General features: G+C 54.7%; 2 protein-coding genes across 10 annotated transcripts in view; one reads left to right on the top strand and one right to left on the bottom strand.

Moving 5' to 3' along the window:
* USP20 (ubiquitin specific peptidase 20) overlaps nt 1-2,963 on the top strand; it is a 50,498-nt gene extending 47,535 nt beyond the window's left edge. The window contains exons 24-25 of the mRNA XM_075560646.1: nt 777-848; nt 1,018-2,963. Coding sequence (XP_075416761.1) covers nt 777-848; nt 1,018-1,178 — 233 coding nt within the window. The 3' untranslated portion in view covers nt 1,179-2,963. The remainder of the gene's footprint in view (nt 1-776; nt 849-1,017) is intronic.
* Nucleotides 2,964-7,758: 4,795 nt separating this feature from the next.
* The window catches only part of FNBP1 (formin binding protein 1), a 163,912-nt gene continuing 150,706 nt past the window's right edge, over nt 7,759-20,964 (bottom strand). For 4 of the 9 annotated variants that reach the window (XM_075560637.1, XM_075560640.1, XM_075560642.1 and 1 more), the window contains 4 exons: nt 18,923-19,055; nt 17,023-17,144; nt 16,399-16,538; nt 14,703-14,922 (listed from right to left, as the gene is read on the bottom strand). In XM_075560637.1, coding sequence (XP_075416752.1) covers nt 14,744-14,922; nt 16,399-16,538; nt 17,023-17,144; nt 18,923-19,055 — 574 coding nt within the window. In that variant the 3' untranslated portion in view covers nt 14,703-14,743. Of the gene's footprint in view, nt 10,457-14,702; nt 14,923-16,398; nt 16,539-17,022; nt 17,145-18,922; nt 19,056-20,964 lie in introns of those variants that run through there. The other 5 variants (XM_075560638.1, XM_075560641.1, XM_075560643.1 and 2 more) reach the window with 2 other exon arrangements.

The raw sequence follows: 20,964 nt of genomic DNA, 5'->3' as shown, positions 1-20,964 counted from the left end.
TTGGAGGAGGCCGTTGCCTTAAGCATGGCAGCTGACGGCGTCAGATTCAGGAGGAGGGCCTGGGCATCATGGCCCGTGGCCCTGCAGGTTACAGTGGGGAGACAGGCAGCGTCATGAGGGACATTCTCAGGTCCCTGTGTCTCAGGGGAACCTGGATGTGTGCCTGTGCTGCAGACATCTGTCTGGGGGTCACTGATCGAATAAGCACTGGCCAGTGCTAGGGGAGGAGGCAGGCTCGCTGCCGCCGACCAAGGTGCCGCACAGGACAGCTGGTGGCTCCTAGTGGGGCTCCATGCAGTCCAGTGTGGCAGTGAAGCAGGTGGGCAGGAGCTGTGGCCCCATGCCGTCCTGCTCGTCTATCTCCGTGAATGTGCCTCCACTGACCATGCGGCTGCCGAGGTGGACAGGAGGCGAACCAGACTGCTCAGCACAGGGCCCGGCACACAGGGCGGGGGATGGGCAATGGTCCCCCATCGAGATGAGGGCACTGTCCATCAGTTCTAGAAAGTCCCTCTGGTGCCCCCAGTTCCTCCAGCTCTGACTTGTGATAGGTACATGACAAGTCCGTGCCGCTGGCAAACATCACCTGTCATAGACTTGGTGCTGATTGTCTGGCTCTGGGATCGTGGGTGCTGGAGTCCTGCCCCCTCCTCCCCCCCAGAGGATGGCTCTGTGGCCTGTGGTGGGTGGAGGGCCGAAGCAGAGGGTGGGACTTCGGGGTCTGCTCACGGCTGGGAGGGCTTGGGGCCCCCTGAACCTGAGCCCATCTGCCCCAGAGCCGCCAGGGCCCATCGACAACAGCAGGATTGTGCAGACCAAGGGAAGCGGCCACCTTCAACTCAAGCATGGTGAGTCCAGCGCCCAAGGCCTGGCCGTCCTGCTGCCCCCGGGTCCAGTCCTCCCCACACCTGCAGCCTGTCTCAGTGTTGGCTGAGGCCTTCCACCCAGTCCGCCCTGCCCTCCTTGGCAGAGGAGGCTTTCTCTGCAAAGTCGAGCTTGTGTCCCTTGTCACTGCAGGCGCCGACTACGGGCAGATTTCTGAGGAGACCTGGAGCTACCTGCATGCCTTGTACGGGGGCGGCCCTGAGATCGCCATCCGACAGAGCGTGGCACAGCTCCCAGACCCTGAGAGCTTACACGGGGAGCAAAAAATCGAAGCCGAGACCCGGGCCGTGTGACTTGGTGGGCCAATCTGTGAGACTCCAGGGTCCTCTCGGCCCCCGTCCCTCTCCAGAGACCCTCTGTGTCCCTCCGAGTGCCGGAAGAGCATGTCCTTAATCACACCCTCCACGAGGGCACTCCAGGGAGCCCAGTGTGAGCTCTGCGCCCTCCCCTGAGGGGTGCCGGGCACCCCAGAGGCGGGTTGCCATGCTGGCCCAGGGGTGCACAGAGGTCGAGAGGTGGGTCTGCCCACAGGGCAGAGCTGCTACAGGGAACTATATGAACGCCAGGCTTCTTTAAATGACCGAGACTGTGACGTCGTCTGGGGCCTTCTTCCCGCTGTGGACAGACAACTTACTGTTACCACTGAGCCCCCACACCTGCCCTCTGGCTCGCTCGGGCCTGGTTACTGTCCCCAAGCACTGGGCTGGGGCTGGGGCCTCAGGTTGCTCTATGTCAGTCAGAGGCTGCAGCCTGGACAGAGGCTGGGGTGCTGCTGCTGCTTGCTTCCAGACACCCCAGCTTGGGGGGGCGCTCACGTTCATTGCCTGGTGGTCTGCTTCCCCCCCCCCTGGGCTGGGACAAGACAGGCTGTCCTGATGGTGACCTGAGGTAAGGAGAGGGTGTCTGACAAGAGAAGACATTTCTGGAGGCAGCTGGTGCGCCCCTCACCTTCCTGCCCAGTGTGCCCCCAGCTCTGCAGTTCTGCAGTCTGGGACATTGCTGCTGTGAGTCCCTCCCCCCAGCAAACCTCATTCTGCTGTCATGTGCTGTCAGTTCAGTGCGGCTTCCCCTCCCCCACCCCAGCACTGTGTGGAGCTGTGGGAGCCCTCACGGGGGGGAGAGGGAGGGGGGGCGACACCCCAGCTGCTCGCACTAGTGGGTGTCTGGCTGCTGAGCCAGGCCACTGCTGGGTGCCAGGACTGACTGAGCACCCCCAGAGCAGAGCCTTGTTTCTGGTGGCATAGTGGTTTCCTGAGCAAGAACCGCACGGGGGAGGGGCTCACCCCATCAGCGTCAGAGCAAATAGGGAGTGGAGAAGGGGTGCTGCTTGCAAAGCCCCCAATCTGCTATGGTCTTCATCTCCAGGCTGTCCGCGGGAATCCCAGCAGGCTGGTCTAGCCAGGGCCCCAACCCCTCTGGCCACACGCCCCTCAGCCCCACCTCTGTTCTGTGGCTTCCCCGGGCTCCTCTTCCTGCCGGGGCCTGGCGCCTGTGAGCACAGGCGGCCGCTGGGGGAAGGACCCGCTGCCTTTTGAAGCAGCCTAGTCACACTGCTGCTGCACCAGCGAGCAGCCGGCCGGCCTCCCTCCTGCCTCTGCGTGCATGCTGTGTGGACGACTGTAAGCTCGCCCCGTCGGAGCGTTCTGGTTTGTGTCCAGAATATCATAATAAACACACACCCGGCTCCCACACCTGTAGCGTTCTCGTGGCCCTTGTCGCCTCTGCCTGCACTGCCATTCACTCAGTGCCCGTGACACACGACTGACTGCCCAGCAGGGATTTCCTCTCCGGACGGATGCACGCTGTGCATCTCCTTTCCAGCACAGCCCCCAAGGAGTGGGGCCACATGTGGTCAGTGGGTGGGCCAATGCACCCCACAGGCTGGTTCCAGCCAGGCACCAATGGACTTGGGTACTCCCGGGGCCTATGTGGGCTGCTGCCAAGCAGGGTGGTCCCTTCCCTCAGGCCTGGGCATGGGTGGGAGCTAGGGGCCAGTGACATCCTTTGCTGAGGCAAGGGTGGCCCTGGGGGCATCTCTGGAAACTGCTGCCCTTTGGAGCTGCTAGTGCTTTACAGGGGGAGCCTGGGAGAGGGTGGGGGTACTTGCTAACTGCAGAGTCAGCGGTTCAAAACCACCAGCTGCTCCTTCGGAGAAAGCTAGGCTTTCTACTCCTGTAGAGTTAGGGTCTCTGAAGCCCGCAATGGCAGCCCTGCCCTGACTATAGGGTCACTGTCAGTTGGCCTCCATCCACGCGATGGCAGTGGGCAGTGCTTTCAGAGGAGCCCTGTCTGCCGCACTTCTCTCCTGGGCAAACGCTGCCCTTAGGATCTGCTGGAGCGGCTGGGCCCAGTGCACGCCTCCTCCGTGTGGCCGTGGGCCCTACAGGCCTGCCGAGCGTTTGGCTGAAAGCTGAGCCGGGGGCTGAGCGGGGCTCCGGGCTGGGAGGATGTCTGGAGGCCCTAGTCCCGGGGTTCCACTCATCCCTATGAAATCAGTCAGCGGGCCCTTTTCATTGGTCTGAGTTTGCTTCCTCGACACTCTCCCACTCTATCCAGGACGTTCAATTGTAATCCTTTTTGGAGCAGTCAGCAGGACATCATCTGGCTTGGGGTTGACGTGGGCTGTTTCCTTGTGTATTTATACGTGCTACAAATAATGCCTGTGAATACAGTCGAGTATGCAGTTAGGAAAGCGTCCCGGCCTTCAACAAACACCTTGAGAGAAGGAGTTTCTAGGCCTGAGGACTTGGGGAACAGTGGTCAGTTGGCATGGCCTTGTCCACCAAGACCACAAGGTCTCCATCAGGCTTTGATGAGCATCAACTGGAACGTAAAAGCTTGTGAATAAATAAGTAAATAAAAATAAAATTTAAAAAAATCTGTGAATGACCATCTACGGTACAAATACGGGTCTCCTCCTGCCTCGTGCTCGTGGGCTTCAAGTTCCTGCTGACCCCTAGTGACTGTGAGGACAGGGTGGAGCTGCCCCCGCGGGGTTTCTGAGACTGTCACTCTTTTATTTCTTCAGTCAATTTATTGGGGTCTCTTAAAGCTATTACAACATTCCATACATCAGTTGTATCAAGCACATGTGTACATCTGTTGCCATCATCACTTTCTAAACATTTACTTTCTATTTGAGCCCTTGGTATCAGCTCCTCATTTTTCCCTCTCCTCCCCTCGTGACCTTGATAAATTATAGATTATTATTTTCATCTTACACTGACACTGTCTCCCTTCTGTTGTTCATCCCCGGGGTGGGGGTGGGGATTCTGCATCCATCATTGGGATCGATCCATCGATCGATCCATTGGTTGGGACTATAACTCTGGGGGAGCAGAAAGCCCTGCCTTTCTCAGAGCAGCAGGGAGTCTTGACTGTGCCACCAGGGCGCCTTGTCTGGCACCAGTTTCCTTTATTTTTTGGTTCCATTTCAAATTCAGTGCAAAGAAAGCTGGTCCCGTGGCAGCTGTGCCAGAGCCCCTGAGAAGGTATGTGGTGTGCCCCACTCCAGCTTTCCCTACAGGGCGATTGTTCTCAACACGGTGAGCTCTTGCTCCGAAGAAACTCGTGCAGGAGCAGCTTGAGAGGGAGCCGCCAACATTTTAGACGTCCTGCCCCAGGGGCGCAGTCGTGTCTTGCTTGACCCCCAAGAATGCACCAGGCCAAACCCAGTGCTTTTGGGGTCGGACTCAGGGTCAGGGTAGGGGATCAGCTCAGCGCACGAAAGCGTGTCCTGGCAGGAATGCTCAGGCACCCAGGGACCCCTTCCAAGGAGAATTCATCTTAGCCTCCCACCCCCCACTTAGCTCCACGGCTTTCCTTCCTGCATCTGTTGTGGCCCCAGAGATGTACTGGTTGATGGGAGGTGATTTCATCAAATGCCATTCACCGCACCACGAAATGTTTGAACAGGCCTCTGGCACACAGTGCGGCTGCTCGGCCGTCTGACCCCGTGGCATGGGGGCTGGCAGTGCTATGCCCCCACCTCCCTCCCAAGGGCAGCAGAGGTTGGAAGGAGGCGGCAGACCCAGTTGCCTCAGAGAGCAGCGGGGGGTGAGGATCTCTCAAGACATCGCCACAAGGTGTCACCAGAGTGACCTTCAGGTTTCCACCATCTGCCCCCTCCCGCTGTCCTCCATGGAGGCCACCCCATTGGATGTTGATGTCCGGCTGGCGCATGGATACCATGCGTTCCCCTTAAACGATGAGAAAGGGGGTTGGGAAACACGCACGCACCCATTCCTAGCCGCCCTCTTAAGTTAGGGAGCTTGGTTCCATCCTGGCTGAGCTGCCTCTGCTCCCGTTAGGGCGTGTCCTCTCCACCCCAGGTCAGGGTGGGGCTTGCGGGGGTGGAGGAGGGGGAGGCCTGCGGTGGCGGCGGGGAGGGGACTTCCCGTCAGACCTGAGGAGCCCGACCTGCTGGTCACTGACCTGTTTGCTGACAAGCCTGCTGCCTCCTGACTCGGGCCCTGTCTCCTGAAGGGACCCGTGCCTGCAGGTGGTTTCGCAGGGCACCTGGAAACCAGTCACCTGCTACCCTGTTCCCAAGCACACGGCACTGCCAGTGGGTGAGGCTCGGGATAAGCCTGGGGGGGCATGGAAACATCTCTGGGCAGAGAGGCCCCAGAGGGCAACAGGTTCGTGTTCCCAACACCAAGGAGTCCAGAGTTTAGCGGTGCAAATCATGTCCTGGATTAGAGCCAACCACCTCACGGGACTAGCGTGGAATCACCTAACTACCTTCGTGGATGGCAGCAGGGATAAACCCGTCCCTGTTTGTCACAGCAGCTGCCTATGGGTGCGGCCTCTCCCGCTACAGGCAAGGAACCTGAGGTGAAGCCCTGTGCCCCAACTCAGCCCACACCGCCCAGCCTCCTCAGCACTGGCAGACTGCAGGACAGGGAAGCAGCTCTCTCCCACGTGACAAAGGGAGACAAAGTCAGAGAGATTGTGCTGTTTAGTATGATCTGTGACATATGCGCCAATAAAACCATTTTTAAAACGTGCTGTTCATTGTCTCCCTAAATCCTTCTTTTGTCGGTAACCTGGACAAGCAGAGCTCCAGGGGAGACAAGGGTCACCTGGCTCCCTTGAAGCAGTCTCAGACGAGAAGACACCACACGGAACCAGCGGACCGGCTCACGGAGGGCGGGCCCCGTGACGCCCAGCAGAAGCGCAGGCCCAGGGCTTTCAGGCTGGTCACCAAAGCCTTTTCCCCAGGCAACTTTGGGTGGGTTCGAACTGATAGAAGGGGTGTAAGGGCCTGCTGGTCATCTGAATAGTTGAAAGACAAACCTATTGTAAGATCTGGTTTGCTGGAAACCCAAAAGGTTACAGTCTGGCCCACTCCCTTGCAGTGAAAGTCCCTGGGGAGCGTGATCAGCCAGGATGTCTCCCTGAAGGCAAGGAGGCCAGGCCACACACCTCCCGCTTCCACAAACAATGGTGCATGAGGCCTCAGGGGGGGGGGCGGTCTGCGAGCCCCTGGAGAATGTAGGTATAGATCAGGGGTGTCAAACTGGCAGCCCCCCGAGGTAATTTTTGTGGCCCATGATGCTTTGAAATAAAATGAAAATAGAAAAATTGTTATGAATAGCACTTAGGGGAGATAGAGGCAATACTGTACATACAACTCCCTCATTACATTTTATTTCAGAGCATTATGGGCCACAAAAAAATTACCTCGGGGGCCACCAGTTTGACAGCCCCGGTCTAGCTCATTGTTCCCTGTGATCATGGCAAAACCTGTTATTTTGCTTTGAGGTGTAAGACTTGCTTGACCGTCACTGGATTTTTGGAAGCTGGTTGGGGGGTAGCACTGTTTTCTCCTGTCTGATGCTTAAAGAATAAACTTGAGTTGCACAAAGCAGACGGGTCCAGTCTTGTCTGGTTGAAACAGTTACGGGAAAAGCCAGCTCCTTGGTCACAGCAACAGGGATTGATGCTGAACCCCGGGCACTACCAGTCCCGCACCGCCCGAAGCTCTGGCTCACTAAAACCTGTGTCCACCATCTTCTCCAGGCACCAGGACGGCTAGTGCCCTGGCGTCAGTCTGTGGAAGGAAGCCAGTGCATTGGCATCGTCTCTGATGACCTCACCTCCTCCCCAGCAAGTTACTTGACAACTGGCACGAGGCTGCTCTGCCCACTTGGCATGGCTGGCAGCGCTGCATTCCCTGAACCACCAATTTCTCCCACCAGCTCTGAGAACCCTTAAGGAGGCAGAGACGCCTGGGCACCATCCCATAACAAAGGCTGGGTGCTATTTTCAAAGCCCTACCCCCACCCCCTGCAAGCACACACATCCAAACAACTGAAAGGCGCACCTCGGTCAAATGAAGAGCCCAGCCGCGTTACCAAGACCATCACTGTGCTTGGATTTCCTTTCTCCCACAGGGTCCCTGAGACGTGTCACATGAGCAGCCGCTGACAATTCTCTAGGATAAGAAGCCGCCCCGTCTCAGGGACGTGCAATGGAAAATCACGTCACCAACATTGGACAGGTTCCCTGAGAGAATAGACACGTCCCCTGACCGCACGGGGGTTCCGACTCAGGGGACACAGTCCAGGTGTCCCCGTAAGCGTCTCTAAGACCACACTCATTATGGAAGCTTACTGCCACAGCCTGCACCCAGGGGGCTGCTGGTGACCTCAACTACCAGCCAAGTGTTTAACTGCCGCACCACCAGGGCTCCTTGTTGGTGCCGGTTTGGGGAGTCCCGAGCCCCTCGAGATGTGACCAGCCCTGGGTTGGCACAGCACATTAATACCGGTGCAGAGCGGAGCCCGCCCTCCCAGCCCGGGCACTGTTCCCCATCTCACACTGCATTGGACAAGCAGTCCCTCTTGGTGGAATCAAACAAGCCTGTGGTATGTGCCAGAAGTTATACTTTTATTTAACATTTTGAGGATTAACATATAGTTTACAATATAAGCCTTCCAATGGAAGCACTTGATTTGGTTTAATTCCCCCAGGGACCAAGGAAGGGGCAATTCCAGGACCTTCACATTGGCAATGGACCTTTCGACACCGAATCGCCTCCAAAGTTCAGAATGAGTGCAGCACGCACGCACACAGGGAAAACGTAAGGGTGCATCATGTTAAACCTCCACGTGCCCTTCTCTAGCAGGTTTCTCAGGACGTGAGCACGGGGGCAGCCACACCAAGACGTGGGACACCCTCAGTTCTGGGGGAGCTTGTGGCCTCAAGGTTAACCTTCTCCTCCGTCATGACCCATGTCGTTACCCAAAGGCAGCAGAGGCCTTGGTGCTACTGCTGGGGAGGCAGCTGCAAGTGTGACCCCAGGTGCCCCAACCCCAAAGCTCCCAGGTGGAAGTGACGAACCGCAGAGGAAAGGCCTCATGACAGCTTCCCACGCTTTTCCTTCTTCCTCTTCCTAAAGAGCAAGCAGGGTTCCCAGCAGGAGCCCCCCCTCTCAGGCTGTTGGTGAAGCCCCTGCCAGGCAGGTGGGCTCTTTTTCAAGCAGGTCTGCCTGACAGCACAATGGCGTCCCAGCACTGGTGCAGGTGTGACGGGCAGGGGAAGCGGGGAAACAAGAAGCCAGTTGTACGATATGCGAAATGCTCTGTAATATAGAAGCGGTCTCACAGGAGGAGTCCCAGAGTACAGGGTATATCTCAACCACCAGCACAGAATAGCTCACTTCCTCTAATAGGCCCGGCTGCTACAGCATTGCGCTTCCCACACAGACACACAGACAGGCAAAAAAAAAAAAAAAAAGCAAACACAATCGTTAAACACTTAAAAAGCACTCACTTTTCACTCTTTTTCAGCGGGGAGACTCAGGTGGCACAGGAAACAAAAAAAAAAAAAGGGAAACAAAAAGGCCCAGGAAAAGCCAGGTGGAGTACAAGCCCATGGACTGATCCTCTGATGCGGCCCGATATGGACGCTGCAGTGCACATGGATTACCAAGGTTCTCAACCCAGGTTAAGAAACAACCCAAAACAGCCCGTTCCGAATTCTTGTACACAGCGGTCAGCTCAACTTGATCCTGTTCAGAGGTTCCTGGAGCTACCTGGTCATCTCACTGGCAAAGAGCTCTCCTCGGAGCTGCTGGGACCTGGGGAACCATGAACCCCTCTGGCTGGTCTGCAGAGGCAGAAGGGAGCCCCCTCACCTCCCCCTGAACTTCCTGACTTCCATTCCATCTGCCAGTCCAGCTCCTGACTGACTTAGGAGTCTGGTCCCTTGGTGGGGAGCACCACAGGGGGTTCTCAGTGCTCATCCTGGTGCCCCCCCCCCTTCTGAGCAAGACAGACAGGGCTTGCTCTCAGAAACACAGTCTCCTCCCTCTTCAACCACCTCCCTGTGGCCTGGCCTCATGTGTGGTTTCTAGTCACTGAGGGCTGACCACGCTTGCAGCTCCTGAAGTGTGGTATGAGGTCAGCCCTGGTTTGCTGACAGGAAGTCTCTCCCTCATTTCCACACACGCGACGAGCCTCTGAACACGGGCAGGGGCCAACCCTCAGGATCTGATTCTGCAGCGCATTCTCTTCGGCACATTCATAGATGTGGAGAAGAATCAAGAATGCCACCTAGGTGCCATGACCCAAACAAAAGGGTGGATGGATGCAGAGGTCCAGGGTGGTCCTTCAGCTGCAGGGGGTGCTCCTGCCCACAGCCGAGCTCCCTCGACCGTGGCGGCACCACTATCACAAGACCTTAGTTAGCTATCCACGGGGAAGGAAACGAAGATCGGAGGGAAGCAGCCTCCCTGAAGTCGGGGTGGCCCGGGAGACATGTGACCCGATGCAGAAGCTGTCGCCACTGCATCACAGGAAGGCCCACAAGAGGCACAGGGGCCTTGGTGACAAAAGTGTGTTAGTCTTGGAAGTCAACGAAAGAGGACGGATTGTGTGACGTGGCTTAGAAGTGAGACACCCACCCACTCCCCAAGTGCCCCCACCTGCAGTTCTCAACACGGGGGAGACGACAGGCCCCGGTTCAGAATGGGCCGAGCGCCCGTCACCAGAAAAGGGCCCGCCATCCTGGCTGGGCACTGGAAGAGACTGTGAATAGGGACCTCAACTGGGGACAGGGAGAGGCCGGCTGGGCGCCTGGCCCTCCTGATGCAGATTGCCAGTCTCCTCGTGGTGAGACCAGTGGCAAAGTTGTCACAGAAGGCACAGTGTGAGATGAAGACTGGCCAGGACCATCGCCGGGTGGACTGCGGGCCAGGGAGGGAGGGCGGGGGCTGCTTCAGTGGTCTTCCTTGCCTATGCAGGGTGGGGTCGAGGGGAACAATCCCCGAGTCTGACTTACCCGTGCCCCCCCTCCTCCCCCCCAACACACACAAAGGCAGCCAGGCTGGGCCGTGGGAAAAGCTGAGCCACCAGATGCATGCTGTAGGAAGAATGGAAAGGCGGGCAACTGCATGGTGGGGTGAGGACGTCGTTTCGGGCTGAGGCTACACGCGCTCTGCTCCAGACCAGACCAGACTGCGGATCTGATGGTTGGAGGCCTGTGGAGACAAGCAGACCAAGTGGTTTCTCCTGGGAAGAAGGCTCCCCCCAGGCTCTGGATCCCAGCCGCAGGCTCTAGGAATCTATAACACAAAAAGACAAAGAGAAACTTCCCGTTAGAGAGGAAGGCAGTCGGGGAGAGGCGGGCCTTTTGCACTTTCCTGCAAAGGGCCCCGCCCTGGGGTGGGGGGTGGGGGACGGGAGGGGAGAGGGGGTTTGTTTAGAGCAGCTGGTTACTGCAGGCTCATTCTGAGATCAGGAACTTTCACGGTTGCGTCTCTGGTCACAGGCTATCCTGGACGTCAGGGTGGGCAGGCAGGCTCTGACTCATCTCAATTTTACTCAATTTCATTTGGGAGAAAGACAAGAGCTCTCATCGGCTCGCCTGATCAGGGCGATGGGAGGCCAGGGCTCACTGGCCTGATTCCCTCTGGGCAGCCCCGCCTGGCTCTCTCCCTAGCAATCCCGTAGGAAATCTGTGAGCAGGGAAACTGCTCCCTCAGGGCTCCCTGGGCCACAAACAGTGAAAGTTCTTCATCTTGAGGAGACAGGAAAGAACCCAGAGAAACACAGACATTCTAGGCCCCTCAGTGCAGAGTGAGAGCGAGGGCCTGGCAAAGGGAGAGGGAAGCAACCCAACAAGGACACTGTTTAAAAAGCGCTTGGCTAGGAAGGAAGGCCCCATTATGATAGGAGTAAAGAGGTACGTTTTCCTAGGAAGGAAGACCCCATTATGATAGGAGTAAAGAGGTACGTTTTCCTAGGAAGGAAGACCCCATTATGATAGGAGTAAAGAGGTACGTTTTCCTAGGAAGGAAGACCCCATTATGATAGGAGTAAAGAGGTACGTTTTCACAGCACACAACACTTTTCTGGGACAGGTAAAAAATCATTTAAAATACAAAACACGGAGAAAAAAAGAGAACGTTTATTAGAGAGGCAGACTGGAGGGTACAACCAGAAGGTGCCAGACAGAATCTTCTCTCATAGGACAAGAGTGAGAACAAAGCAGTCACGAGAGCCGGATGCAAACACAACTTACTCAGAACTCAGGGGTCTAAGAAAGTCAGGGCGGAGCGGCGGCAGGGAGCCTAGCTACCTTGCAAGGGTCCTGGCAGCCTCTCGGGGCCCATTTTTATAAAAACAAAAAGGTCATTAGGCAGCAGAATAACCAGCAAACCAAAACAGATAACCGTTAGCACAAGTCCATCAAGCCATCCTTTCCGATCTTCATGGGCAGTGTGTACAAATTGACTCTGGGGTGGGGGGCAGAAAGAAACATGAACAGAAAACAAAATGGAGAACACACACACAAACAAAACCCCCAGGATGCCACCATGCAGCCGGGTCAAGGGAAGAGGACTCCGGCCGCAACGAGTGGGCAGTGATTCCGTCCTCCCCGGCGGGCGTTCCTGTTAGTGAAACTCCCACGTGCTCTGAGGGCCAGGCACCAGGAAGCAGGGTCCGGGCCGGAGGGCACTGTCGGGGGTGAGGCCAAGGGGAGCAGAGGTGCGTGAGATTCATACACAAGGCGGGCAGGCAAAGTGCATCTATCCAGGGTAGGGCAGGAGCGTAAACAAACCGACCACCGGAGCTCTTGCTGCTTCGGTTTTTGCAGAGCAGGGGTGAACGAAACCAAGACCAGTCTGCGTAGAAGTGGCCGTCCCTGAGGCTTTGGGCTTTGTCACAGTGCTTTCTGAGAGGGGACACGTGGACACTAGGGGAACTGAAGTGACAAAGTACCTTTCCCCAGTTCCATCAGTGCTACCTACGTCCAATTGCTGCCGATGGGTGCTCGGCACCCAACTGAAAACCAGGGTCATCAATGTTCACAATGACTGGCACTCCCACGCTGTGCAAGCCAGAGGAGCTACTTTCTGAATCAAATGTGCACAGCTCCAAGAAAACAAACTAACAAACACCCTTTTCTGGGCGGGCTGGCCCACGGCGGGCTTTTCCAGGGGCTGGCCTGCTGTCTCTGCGTGGAGATGAGTTCCAGGGAGGCTAGAGGAACTGGACTTGAACGCTCTCGGCTTCTCAGGCCCTTGAAACAACTGCCCTGAGGAGTTCTCGATCGAGTATTTTTCTCACACCAGCAGAGGTGCCATTCGAAACTAGATAAAAAATGAAAAACACTTCTCTATTTTGATAGCACGCTAGCTAGCTTGTTGTTGTTGCCTTTTTCTTTGTTCAATTCGGGCTACTAACCAGCGTCCATTTCCTGTTTTGAACGTGTCCTCTGCTGTGGAAGATGGAAGGCAGAAGCACTGGGGAAGCCTATATGGGATGTCGCTGAAAATCTTTGTGACTTTCTGAGACCCCATCATTATTGCAAAATGTAAAGGCTTTTTTGGTGGGGGGTGGTAAGAGGGGTGAAAGTGGTGACTTAAGACAGGCTAGCATTAAGCACAGGTCCCTAAACTTGATTTTGGTGGGCTTTGTGAACCAAGAACAGCACCTGCTTCTCCTGTCTCCCTGAGGTGCTGCTGCGTTTCAAAGCATCAGCTCTAAAGGGCTCTGCACATAGAAAACGAGCCAATAATGTTGACACACAAAGGCAGTTTCCCCGTTTAAACGTGGGCAGGACATGAACAAGCCACTTTCAAAGTGGAGTAAAAAGGCTGTGCAGTGGTCCTGACCTCCACAATCACCCAGAGCTGCACTTCTGGGCCCACAAATCCCCCTGGATCCCAGGAGACCCCCGGTGGGCAAGGGCCCCTCTCCAGGCGCCCTGGAAGAACATACATTCCCTTGTGAATGTAAAAAAAAATCCGCAGATTTCTTTAAGGAGGATGAGGCCATTCATGTCATTCTGGCTAAAGCTAAATCATACTTTCTCCCTGAACACGTAACTCCACTTGCAGCTGGAAACAATTCCTAGTGAATTCAAACTCAGTCCTTAGGATGCCAATGACTCACAGCCTCCCCACCCCAACCCCAAGTTTGAAGACGACGTGTTCAGGTTGATGTCTGTGTGATGTGGGTCCCCCAGTACCCCCCAACTTGGTTCTATTTATAGACTACCTAATGAAGAGGTGTGGAGGAGCCTGGTGGCATCATGGTTACATTTTGGGCTTCTAAATGTAAGGGCAGCAGTTGGAAAACTCCAGACAGACACAGACAGACACACACACACACACACACACACACACACACACGAGGCCTTCTCCCGTAAAGAGTGACCGTCTGGGAACCCCATAGGGGCAGGTCAACCCTGCCCTCTTGGGTCGCTGTTGAGTCAGGAGTGACTTCATGCAGGGAGCTGGGTTTTGGCTGGGGACATGTGAGTGGAACGCGGCTCTACTCGCTTCTAAACCTCCAATAGAAGCCAACCAAAATGCGAGAAAATGGCCAGAGGGGGAGCGACGGGGCGTGGAAAGGCACAGCTGTAACTGAGGCTAAGCTCAGCAGCGTCCCTGTGGTGGAGGGAGATGAGCACACAGTGTCATCCGAATATCAACTGGTTGGCTTGGAGGCCCGTTTCTCTCTTCCCTTCCGATTTCACTTGGTAGTTTGGGACCATTTGGATCTTAACACGAGGGTCCTTGCCCGTGTGTTTAGGACTCAGACATACATTTTCATACGGACAGAAGATCGTGGGAATGACAAGGGTCTTTAGGCCATGCTTAGAGAAGGCATTTTCAGGTGCCTCACTTCTTTCCTCAGTGCCCAGCGTATGCACTTAGCTGCTAACCTCAAGGGCGAGAGGCTGGAGTCTGCGTGGGGGTGCCTCCTAAGAAAGGCCTGGAGAAGTACTTCTAAAACACCAGCCTTTGAGAACCCACACGGGACAGCACCGTTCCACTCGGAGGACACCCACGGGCAGCCACACGTAGTTCCAAGCCCATGGCCATTAGTCTGCTCCTGTGTCACGTATCTTGGTTACAACTACCTCCAGAACAGACGTCGTGCTTAGCCGTTGAGGGAGGACGGGAGGCTCACTCACTAACAGCTAACGTGCTAAGGTGGCTGAGCTGCTGGTGGACACCGACACTGCGCAGAGGTCAGAGAGCGAGTGTGCTCTGCATCCCCTCGCCACGATGAGTGCCTGTGGACCGGAAACCCAGAAGGTGCTCAGAGGCTGCAGTGGAACAGATGCCGCCCCAGAGGAGGTCCTGTCATGCCATGTCAAATGACACGGCTGTACACCGGCCGTGGGCAGCTTGTCATCTAAAAAGCTGCTCTCAGCGAGTGAGGCCTGCTGACAGACAGAATTAGCCCAGGCCCCTCACGGCGCGGCTGTGTGGGAATATGGTGTTGGCGCAGGCCGGCCGGCGGGTCTGCTGGGGAGCTGCCTGCAGCAGGCACGGTGCTGAGAAGAAGTGACTCTTTTTGTTGTTGTTTTTAATTTAGTTTTTTTTTAAGTGGTATTAAATATAAGTCTTAGCACCTTTGGCGTTTTTGTCCAAATAGACTTCGACATACGAGGTGGGGACATAGCCCTCTTCATCTTCGTTTCTCCGGATTCGGGTCCAGCCATCACCTTTGTCCTCCTCGATCACATATAGCGTCTCCCCTTCCGCCACCGAGATGGTCCCTTCGTTCTGACCTGGAGAGATACAGTCACCGCAACAAGCAGGTTGGTTGGTTTCCCGTGTGAGGCAGGCAGAGCCACTGGGAGCCAAGGCAAGGCAAGGTGGGCACTCCCAGGGCGGGCTGGGCCACACTCACCCCCCTCTGACTCTGCTCGTGCAGACAGCACCCCAGGACCCGTACCCACTGGGCCCCAACTTTCCCGTCCTAACAGGAAACATCTCCATGGAGCCCTCTTCCTCTCCTTCCCCGACACAGCAGCGGAGAAGCCTTTGGCCCTCCTCTTTCGTTGTCTGCTTGCTCCCTCCTGTGCCGTCAGTGAAACCTTAAAAACACCCATGCTGCATCTCTTCCCGTAATCCCTGTGGTTCGCCTAGGGCCTGCGACACTCGCTGCTACCTTGCCCTTGAAATCCATCCAATGTGGCTGGAACGGGGCTCCCTCCCTTCCTCCCCACAGCTCCGTCTCCCAGGGACTCAGCCTGGCCATCAGCTCTGAGGGGCTCCCTCCTACGACCCGACTGCCAGTGGGTCAGCTGCTGTCTCTCTTGGGCCCATCCCTGCGTTAAGAAGCCACCAAGGCGCTTTGCTAAGAGACTTTCAGATAACTAGCCATCATCCCCAACTACTATTGTGAAAGACATGTTGTTTATAGAGAGTGTGGAGCAGGGAAATAAAGAGGAGGCTGGGATGTGGACTGAAACTGGTGCCGTCACAGGAATGCCAAGTCTCTCGAGGGCTCGGGAGTGTCCTGGAGCAGAGACATTGGCTCGAGGCATTTGTCTGCTGGCCTCTCAAACGCATCTGAACGCCACATGCTTGCACCTGTAGCAATCTACTGATAGCGGCTTCACGGGGCGGCCTGTGGGAACACTTCCTTCGTCCTGGTAACAGTAGCCACTGCTCTCTTACCCACCTTATGTTACGCTCCTAGGGGCGGCTGTCAGGTCAATGCGCCTGCTGACATGCGCCGAGAGCTCCTCCCCTCCTCACTGTGGTTGGCCGAATATCCAGGCCGCCTCCCACTAAAACCTTGCCAGCTCTAGACTTCTCTTCCACTAGCGCCACCTGACATCAGACCTAAGCTGCCCGGGAACCTGTGCCATCCTCATTCCCAGGGTTGGGCCACACTAAGTGTTCTCCGAACCCTTTGAAGGCAGCCTACTGTAGCTGGCCTGCCCTCTGTGCCCCTCTCTGGTAGACCCCGCAGACTTCTCTTTCCTTCCTTCCACGCGCATCTGTCTGTTTTCTTTCTGTGAGGGTAAGGGTGTGTGTCCTCGCTCGCTGGGGCCCTTTACAAGGAGCCCCACAAGTATTGCACACATAGGTAGGACGATCACCCTTTCATCCACTCCACTGCAGCTGAGCTCGCTGACGGTTGGTAACACACCCACGCAGCCACAGGCCCGAGACTAACACTACCACGACCAGAGCAAGAGACGTTTGGGATCAAAGGAAGGGAGGAGGGCTGCAAGACCCAGCCGAGGCGTCACCTTCAAATGTGTAGAGCGCTTTACAAGTCCCGATGGCCGGAAGGGGCTCCTCATCATCGAATTCGTCATCGAAGTCCGTGGCCAGCACCTTGAGCTCGCTCTCCTGACTCTGCTCCTCTGTGTAACTGCCATCCGGGCTGCTCAAGAAAGGAAAGCACACAGCAACTATAGCGAGGCCTTCAGCGGGGGGCCCGCCGCGCCCGAGCAGCTGCAGGGCGCTCCCACCCCTGTGGCTTGTGGTTCAGACCCCAGAAAGCATCGGATGCTCTGGGCATGTTGTCAGGAGAGGCCAGTCCCTGGACAAGGACCCTGTGCCTGCTAAAGTGGAGGAGCAGCGAGGAGGAGGAAGGCCCTCATGTGATGGATGGACACGGTGGCTGCATCAATGGGCTCACACAGAATGACTGTGGACCAGGCAGGGCTGATGGCACCGAACAACGTTCGCCATGCCCAGATCACTGTTCCCTGCTGGCCTCTGATCTGCGCACCACAGCCGCTGGCTGCCACCACCCCCACTCACTGCCTTATGCTTATTTCTAGATGCCAGGGTTTGTGATACCAAGCCCACTGCTCCTTGGCCAGCAGCAGGCTGACAAGACACCCAGGGCCCTACAGATACTGTACCTCTCGCGGTCTTGGGCACAGTTGTTGACTGGTGGCGGGTGCTGGGCATCATACAGTCCGCTCTGTCGGCGGGCTTGTTCACTGCGTGCTGGGAGCCTGCCTTCCACCTCCGCCAGCCAGGCCTGCAACCAAGGCCATTAAAATCAATGTGAACAGACCATGTGGACAGAGTCGCTAGCCTATTTGCATGTCACCTTAGAAATGCTCCCAGAGGCAAAACTGTAAGTGCACCCAGAGCTGAAGAAGTAGGAATGGGCCTCTGGTTTCACCATCGCTCTCAGCGTGGCAGCAAGAACACTGGCTCTGCCACACCTCTGGGCTGTTGGCAGCTGTGTGATCTTAGACACACCACTTTTGCTTCTCTTTTGATTCCCCAAGGTCTGTCACCATGAGGTTAAACTGGGCTTGCTGGCTCTCAATTTGCAAGCCATACTGCCCCCTCTTACTGTTTTTGGAAGCGCACACTTTTTAAAATCCCACCTCCCCCACACAGTGAAGAAAACGTGTGCATAGCAAAAAGGAGATACAAACGAGCCTGAGCGTCATGTGAAACCAGGTAAATGTAAATGCTACAGACCGGAGGGTCTCAACCTCCCTCAGGCGGCGGCCCTTTGACACAGCTCCTCATGTTGTGGAGACCTCCCAACAATAAAATTATTTTTTGTTGCTACTTCATACCTATAATTTTGCTACTGTTATGAATCGGGTGACCCCTGAGAAAGGTCATTCAAACCCCCAAAGGGGTCTCGACCCACAGGTTGAGAACCGGGGCTATAAACTGAATCGTGCCCCCTTACGGACAAAGGTGAAGTCCTAATGCCATGCACCTGTGAGGGTAACCTTGTTTAGAACAATGGTCTTTGCAGGTGCGATTCATAACATGAGGCCATCCCGGAGTGGAGTGAGCTCGTCACTGCTGCCTTTGTAAGACGAGGGAGAGGAGACAAAAGCAGAGGAAGACGGGCACATGGAGATGGAAGCACAGGCTGGAGTGATGCTTCCACAAGCCAGTGGCACTGGATGTCAGAAGAGGTGAGGGGTCTTTCCCTAAAGGCGGGGTGGCAGACCGTTCTTGTTGCCAAGGGCCATTTGGATAGTATAACAGCATTCATAGGCCATACAAATCACCAGCTTAAAAATTAGCCTGCTGCTTGGCCAAACATTTCATGAGTTCACTCCCAATGCGATTGCTCAATGGGCCCAAACATGAGGACAAATTCGGGGATGGGGCTGGGCAGTGCTTCGTCCTGCTGTGCATGGGTCACTTGGAGTAGGAGGTGACTCGATGGTGCTCAGCAACAATAGTGCCCGACGATGCCGGCACTGCTTTCTCTGGGGAGGTATCTGACGTTACCGGGAGATTTACGTCGGGAGGATTTCGCTGGCATTGCCCACCCCTGCCCTAGAGTCTTCAGGGAGAGCATGGCCCTGAACGCCACCATGATTTTGGATCGCTGCCCTCCAGAACGTGAAGAGAATGAGTTTCTGTTGCTTCAGCCACCCACCAACATAGCTCAATGATTTCCTAAGCCACCCCCCTTTCGGTCCCTGGGACGACGGGGGAAGGCACACTTGTGATTGTCTCTCCAGTAGCAACAGGAACTTAAGGGAAACACTTAGGAAAAGAAAGGAAGAGAAAACCCTGGTGTTTTCAACAAATACCACTTGAGCCGCGTTGGCTCAGGCGTACACTTGAGATGGGACACCCTGAGACGCCAAGCATCCACTGGGGGAGTCTTTTTCCTTTCATCATGATGCACAAAATGATGTGACATTCCAAGGGGCCCCTCCTCCCAGAGAACGGACTGGGAGTGAGGTTACACAACACTACCCACTTCTTGGCACCTCATTCTTATTCTTTACCCACCAACAAAGCTTTTCAAGAACAGTTTCTCCATACCTCAAATTTCTGGGCCTCTGAACGCAGTTTTTCTATGTTTTGGCCAACTTCAGTTAATTTGTGGTCCAAACTGGCGGGGTCTCCCATCTGAGGGTTCTTTAGGTAGACGTCTTTCATTTTTGTTATAGCGTCTCTGAAAACAAGAACAGGCAGAACAGGGCAAAAGTTAGCGTCATCTGTCAGTTATACTCTCCTTCTACTTTGAAACGTGGGAGCGAGAGGGCGGAAAGATGATATCTAAATGTACATTCAGGGGAATAATGGAGCCAGCTCTCACTCTAAAAACAACAAACAATTCTCTTTTGAAGTCTGCTAACAGAGATCTATATAAACCAGAGAATCCTTGTAAAATTTGTTGCATTTTCTGAGCAGCATCTCCTGTTGTCTCCAGCAAATGAGAGAACAAATGGATCCTGCCTTTCCCCGTGCCCCAGACAATAAGAACAAGTCCAACCCAAATATTTTCAGTGCACATTCTTCATACAAACCAAAACTACGACTGGCAGCTTGGGTCTTGTAGGCGGCAATATGTTTAACTCATGAAGAGACACAGTTAATTGCTTTGGAAATTTCATTACACGCCATTTCAACTAGTCAGAATGAAACCAAATCTGCAGCTGGCATCTGGGACAGGCAGGCGACAGAGCCTTAAAGCTATGTACTGCAAGATGACAGACCCTTCCTGATACCATGTCTCGGAAGCCAGCCCAGTCGCCAGAGGAAGCAGTCCCTAGAAAAGAATTGCAGGCATGTTTGGGGGCTGCCTGGCGGGATTTACTTTCACCCCTGCTTAAAGGTACCTTATAAAGGGTTAGAATTTTCCAAGGGTTAGAGCAAATGACTCTTTGTCAGGGGCTGATGAGCTTCAGCAAAAGAAAATCCAAAGCAGCACGAGGCCAAGGAATCACACCATATATTTTGCTCACACCAAACCGAGTATAATGAAAAACACAGAAAGAACAGTAGCGTGCACACTGGGAGAAAGTGGGAGAGTGATGGCCCACGGAGGGGGCTGCAAGGAAGGAGCTGAAACAGTGTGTCTGAACCGCCCCATGTACAACTGAGGACCTGCTCTGTTGACCCCTGTCAGCCCATTCACAATGAACAGTGAAAAGACCCCACCCTGAGGGAGGCGACAACGGGAACGTGGGGGAAGGGAGACAGTTGTTGGTGTAAATATGAAAATAACAATCATTTATCAAGTGTCCACAACGGTGCGGGGGACGGGAAAGGAGGGAAAAAAGAGAAGCTATTACCAAGGGCTCAAGTAGAATATAAATGTTTAGAAAATGATGGCAACATATGTATAAATATGCTTGATGCAATTGATTTATGCACTGTTATAAGAGCTGTAAGAGCCCTTGATAAAATGATCTTAAACAAAGAACAAAAACAAAAACAGTAAAAAGAAAGAAGAGAATTTCCACACATCCTGACCAGCCTACAACTCACGGACAAACATACTCTCCGTGTGTTGGGCTGTCAGCTCCTCCCTGAGGACAGTTGTTCTTCGCCTCCTTTTTATGGGATGGGTTTTGTCTCTTTTGTGGTGGAGTCGTGGAAGCCTCTGTACATTTTAGAGCAGTCTTCTGTGAGATGTGTCTGTACGTGCTCTTTTCATTCTCTGATGCACAGGGATGCTGCGTTTAGCAGTCCTAGTCATTTGTGATCTTTCAGTTTTATTTGACAGATTATTTATGCTATAAATTAGAATACCTAAGTCAATCCCTAGTTTTTCTTCAATGAGTTTAGTTTTTACATTTAGGTCTCTGATCGGTCTTGGGGTGCTCTATGTCTGTGGTGCGAGGGTGAACCCTGTTCATTTCTCTACCAGTGGACATCCAGTTTTGCCGGCACCATTTATTTACTGAAGAGAGCAATTAATGGATTTTGGTCCTTCAGTGAAAATCAGCTGCCCACGGGTGGATGGATTAATTTCTGGATTCTCAGTTCGATTCCTTTGACCTATATATCTGCTGTTGTTCCCGTACCAAGCTGTTTTGATGACCATGGCTGTGTAATGGATTCTGAGACTGCGGCCT

The sequence above is a fragment of the Tenrec ecaudatus genome, chromosome 10 (genome assembly GCF_050624435.1).
Source record: "Tenrec ecaudatus isolate mTenEca1 chromosome 10, mTenEca1.hap1, whole genome shotgun sequence".
NCBI classification, from domain to species: Eukaryota; Metazoa; Chordata; class Mammalia; order Afrosoricida; family Tenrecidae; genus Tenrec; species Tenrec ecaudatus.
This window is presented reverse-complemented; position numbering and strand designations above follow the sequence as displayed.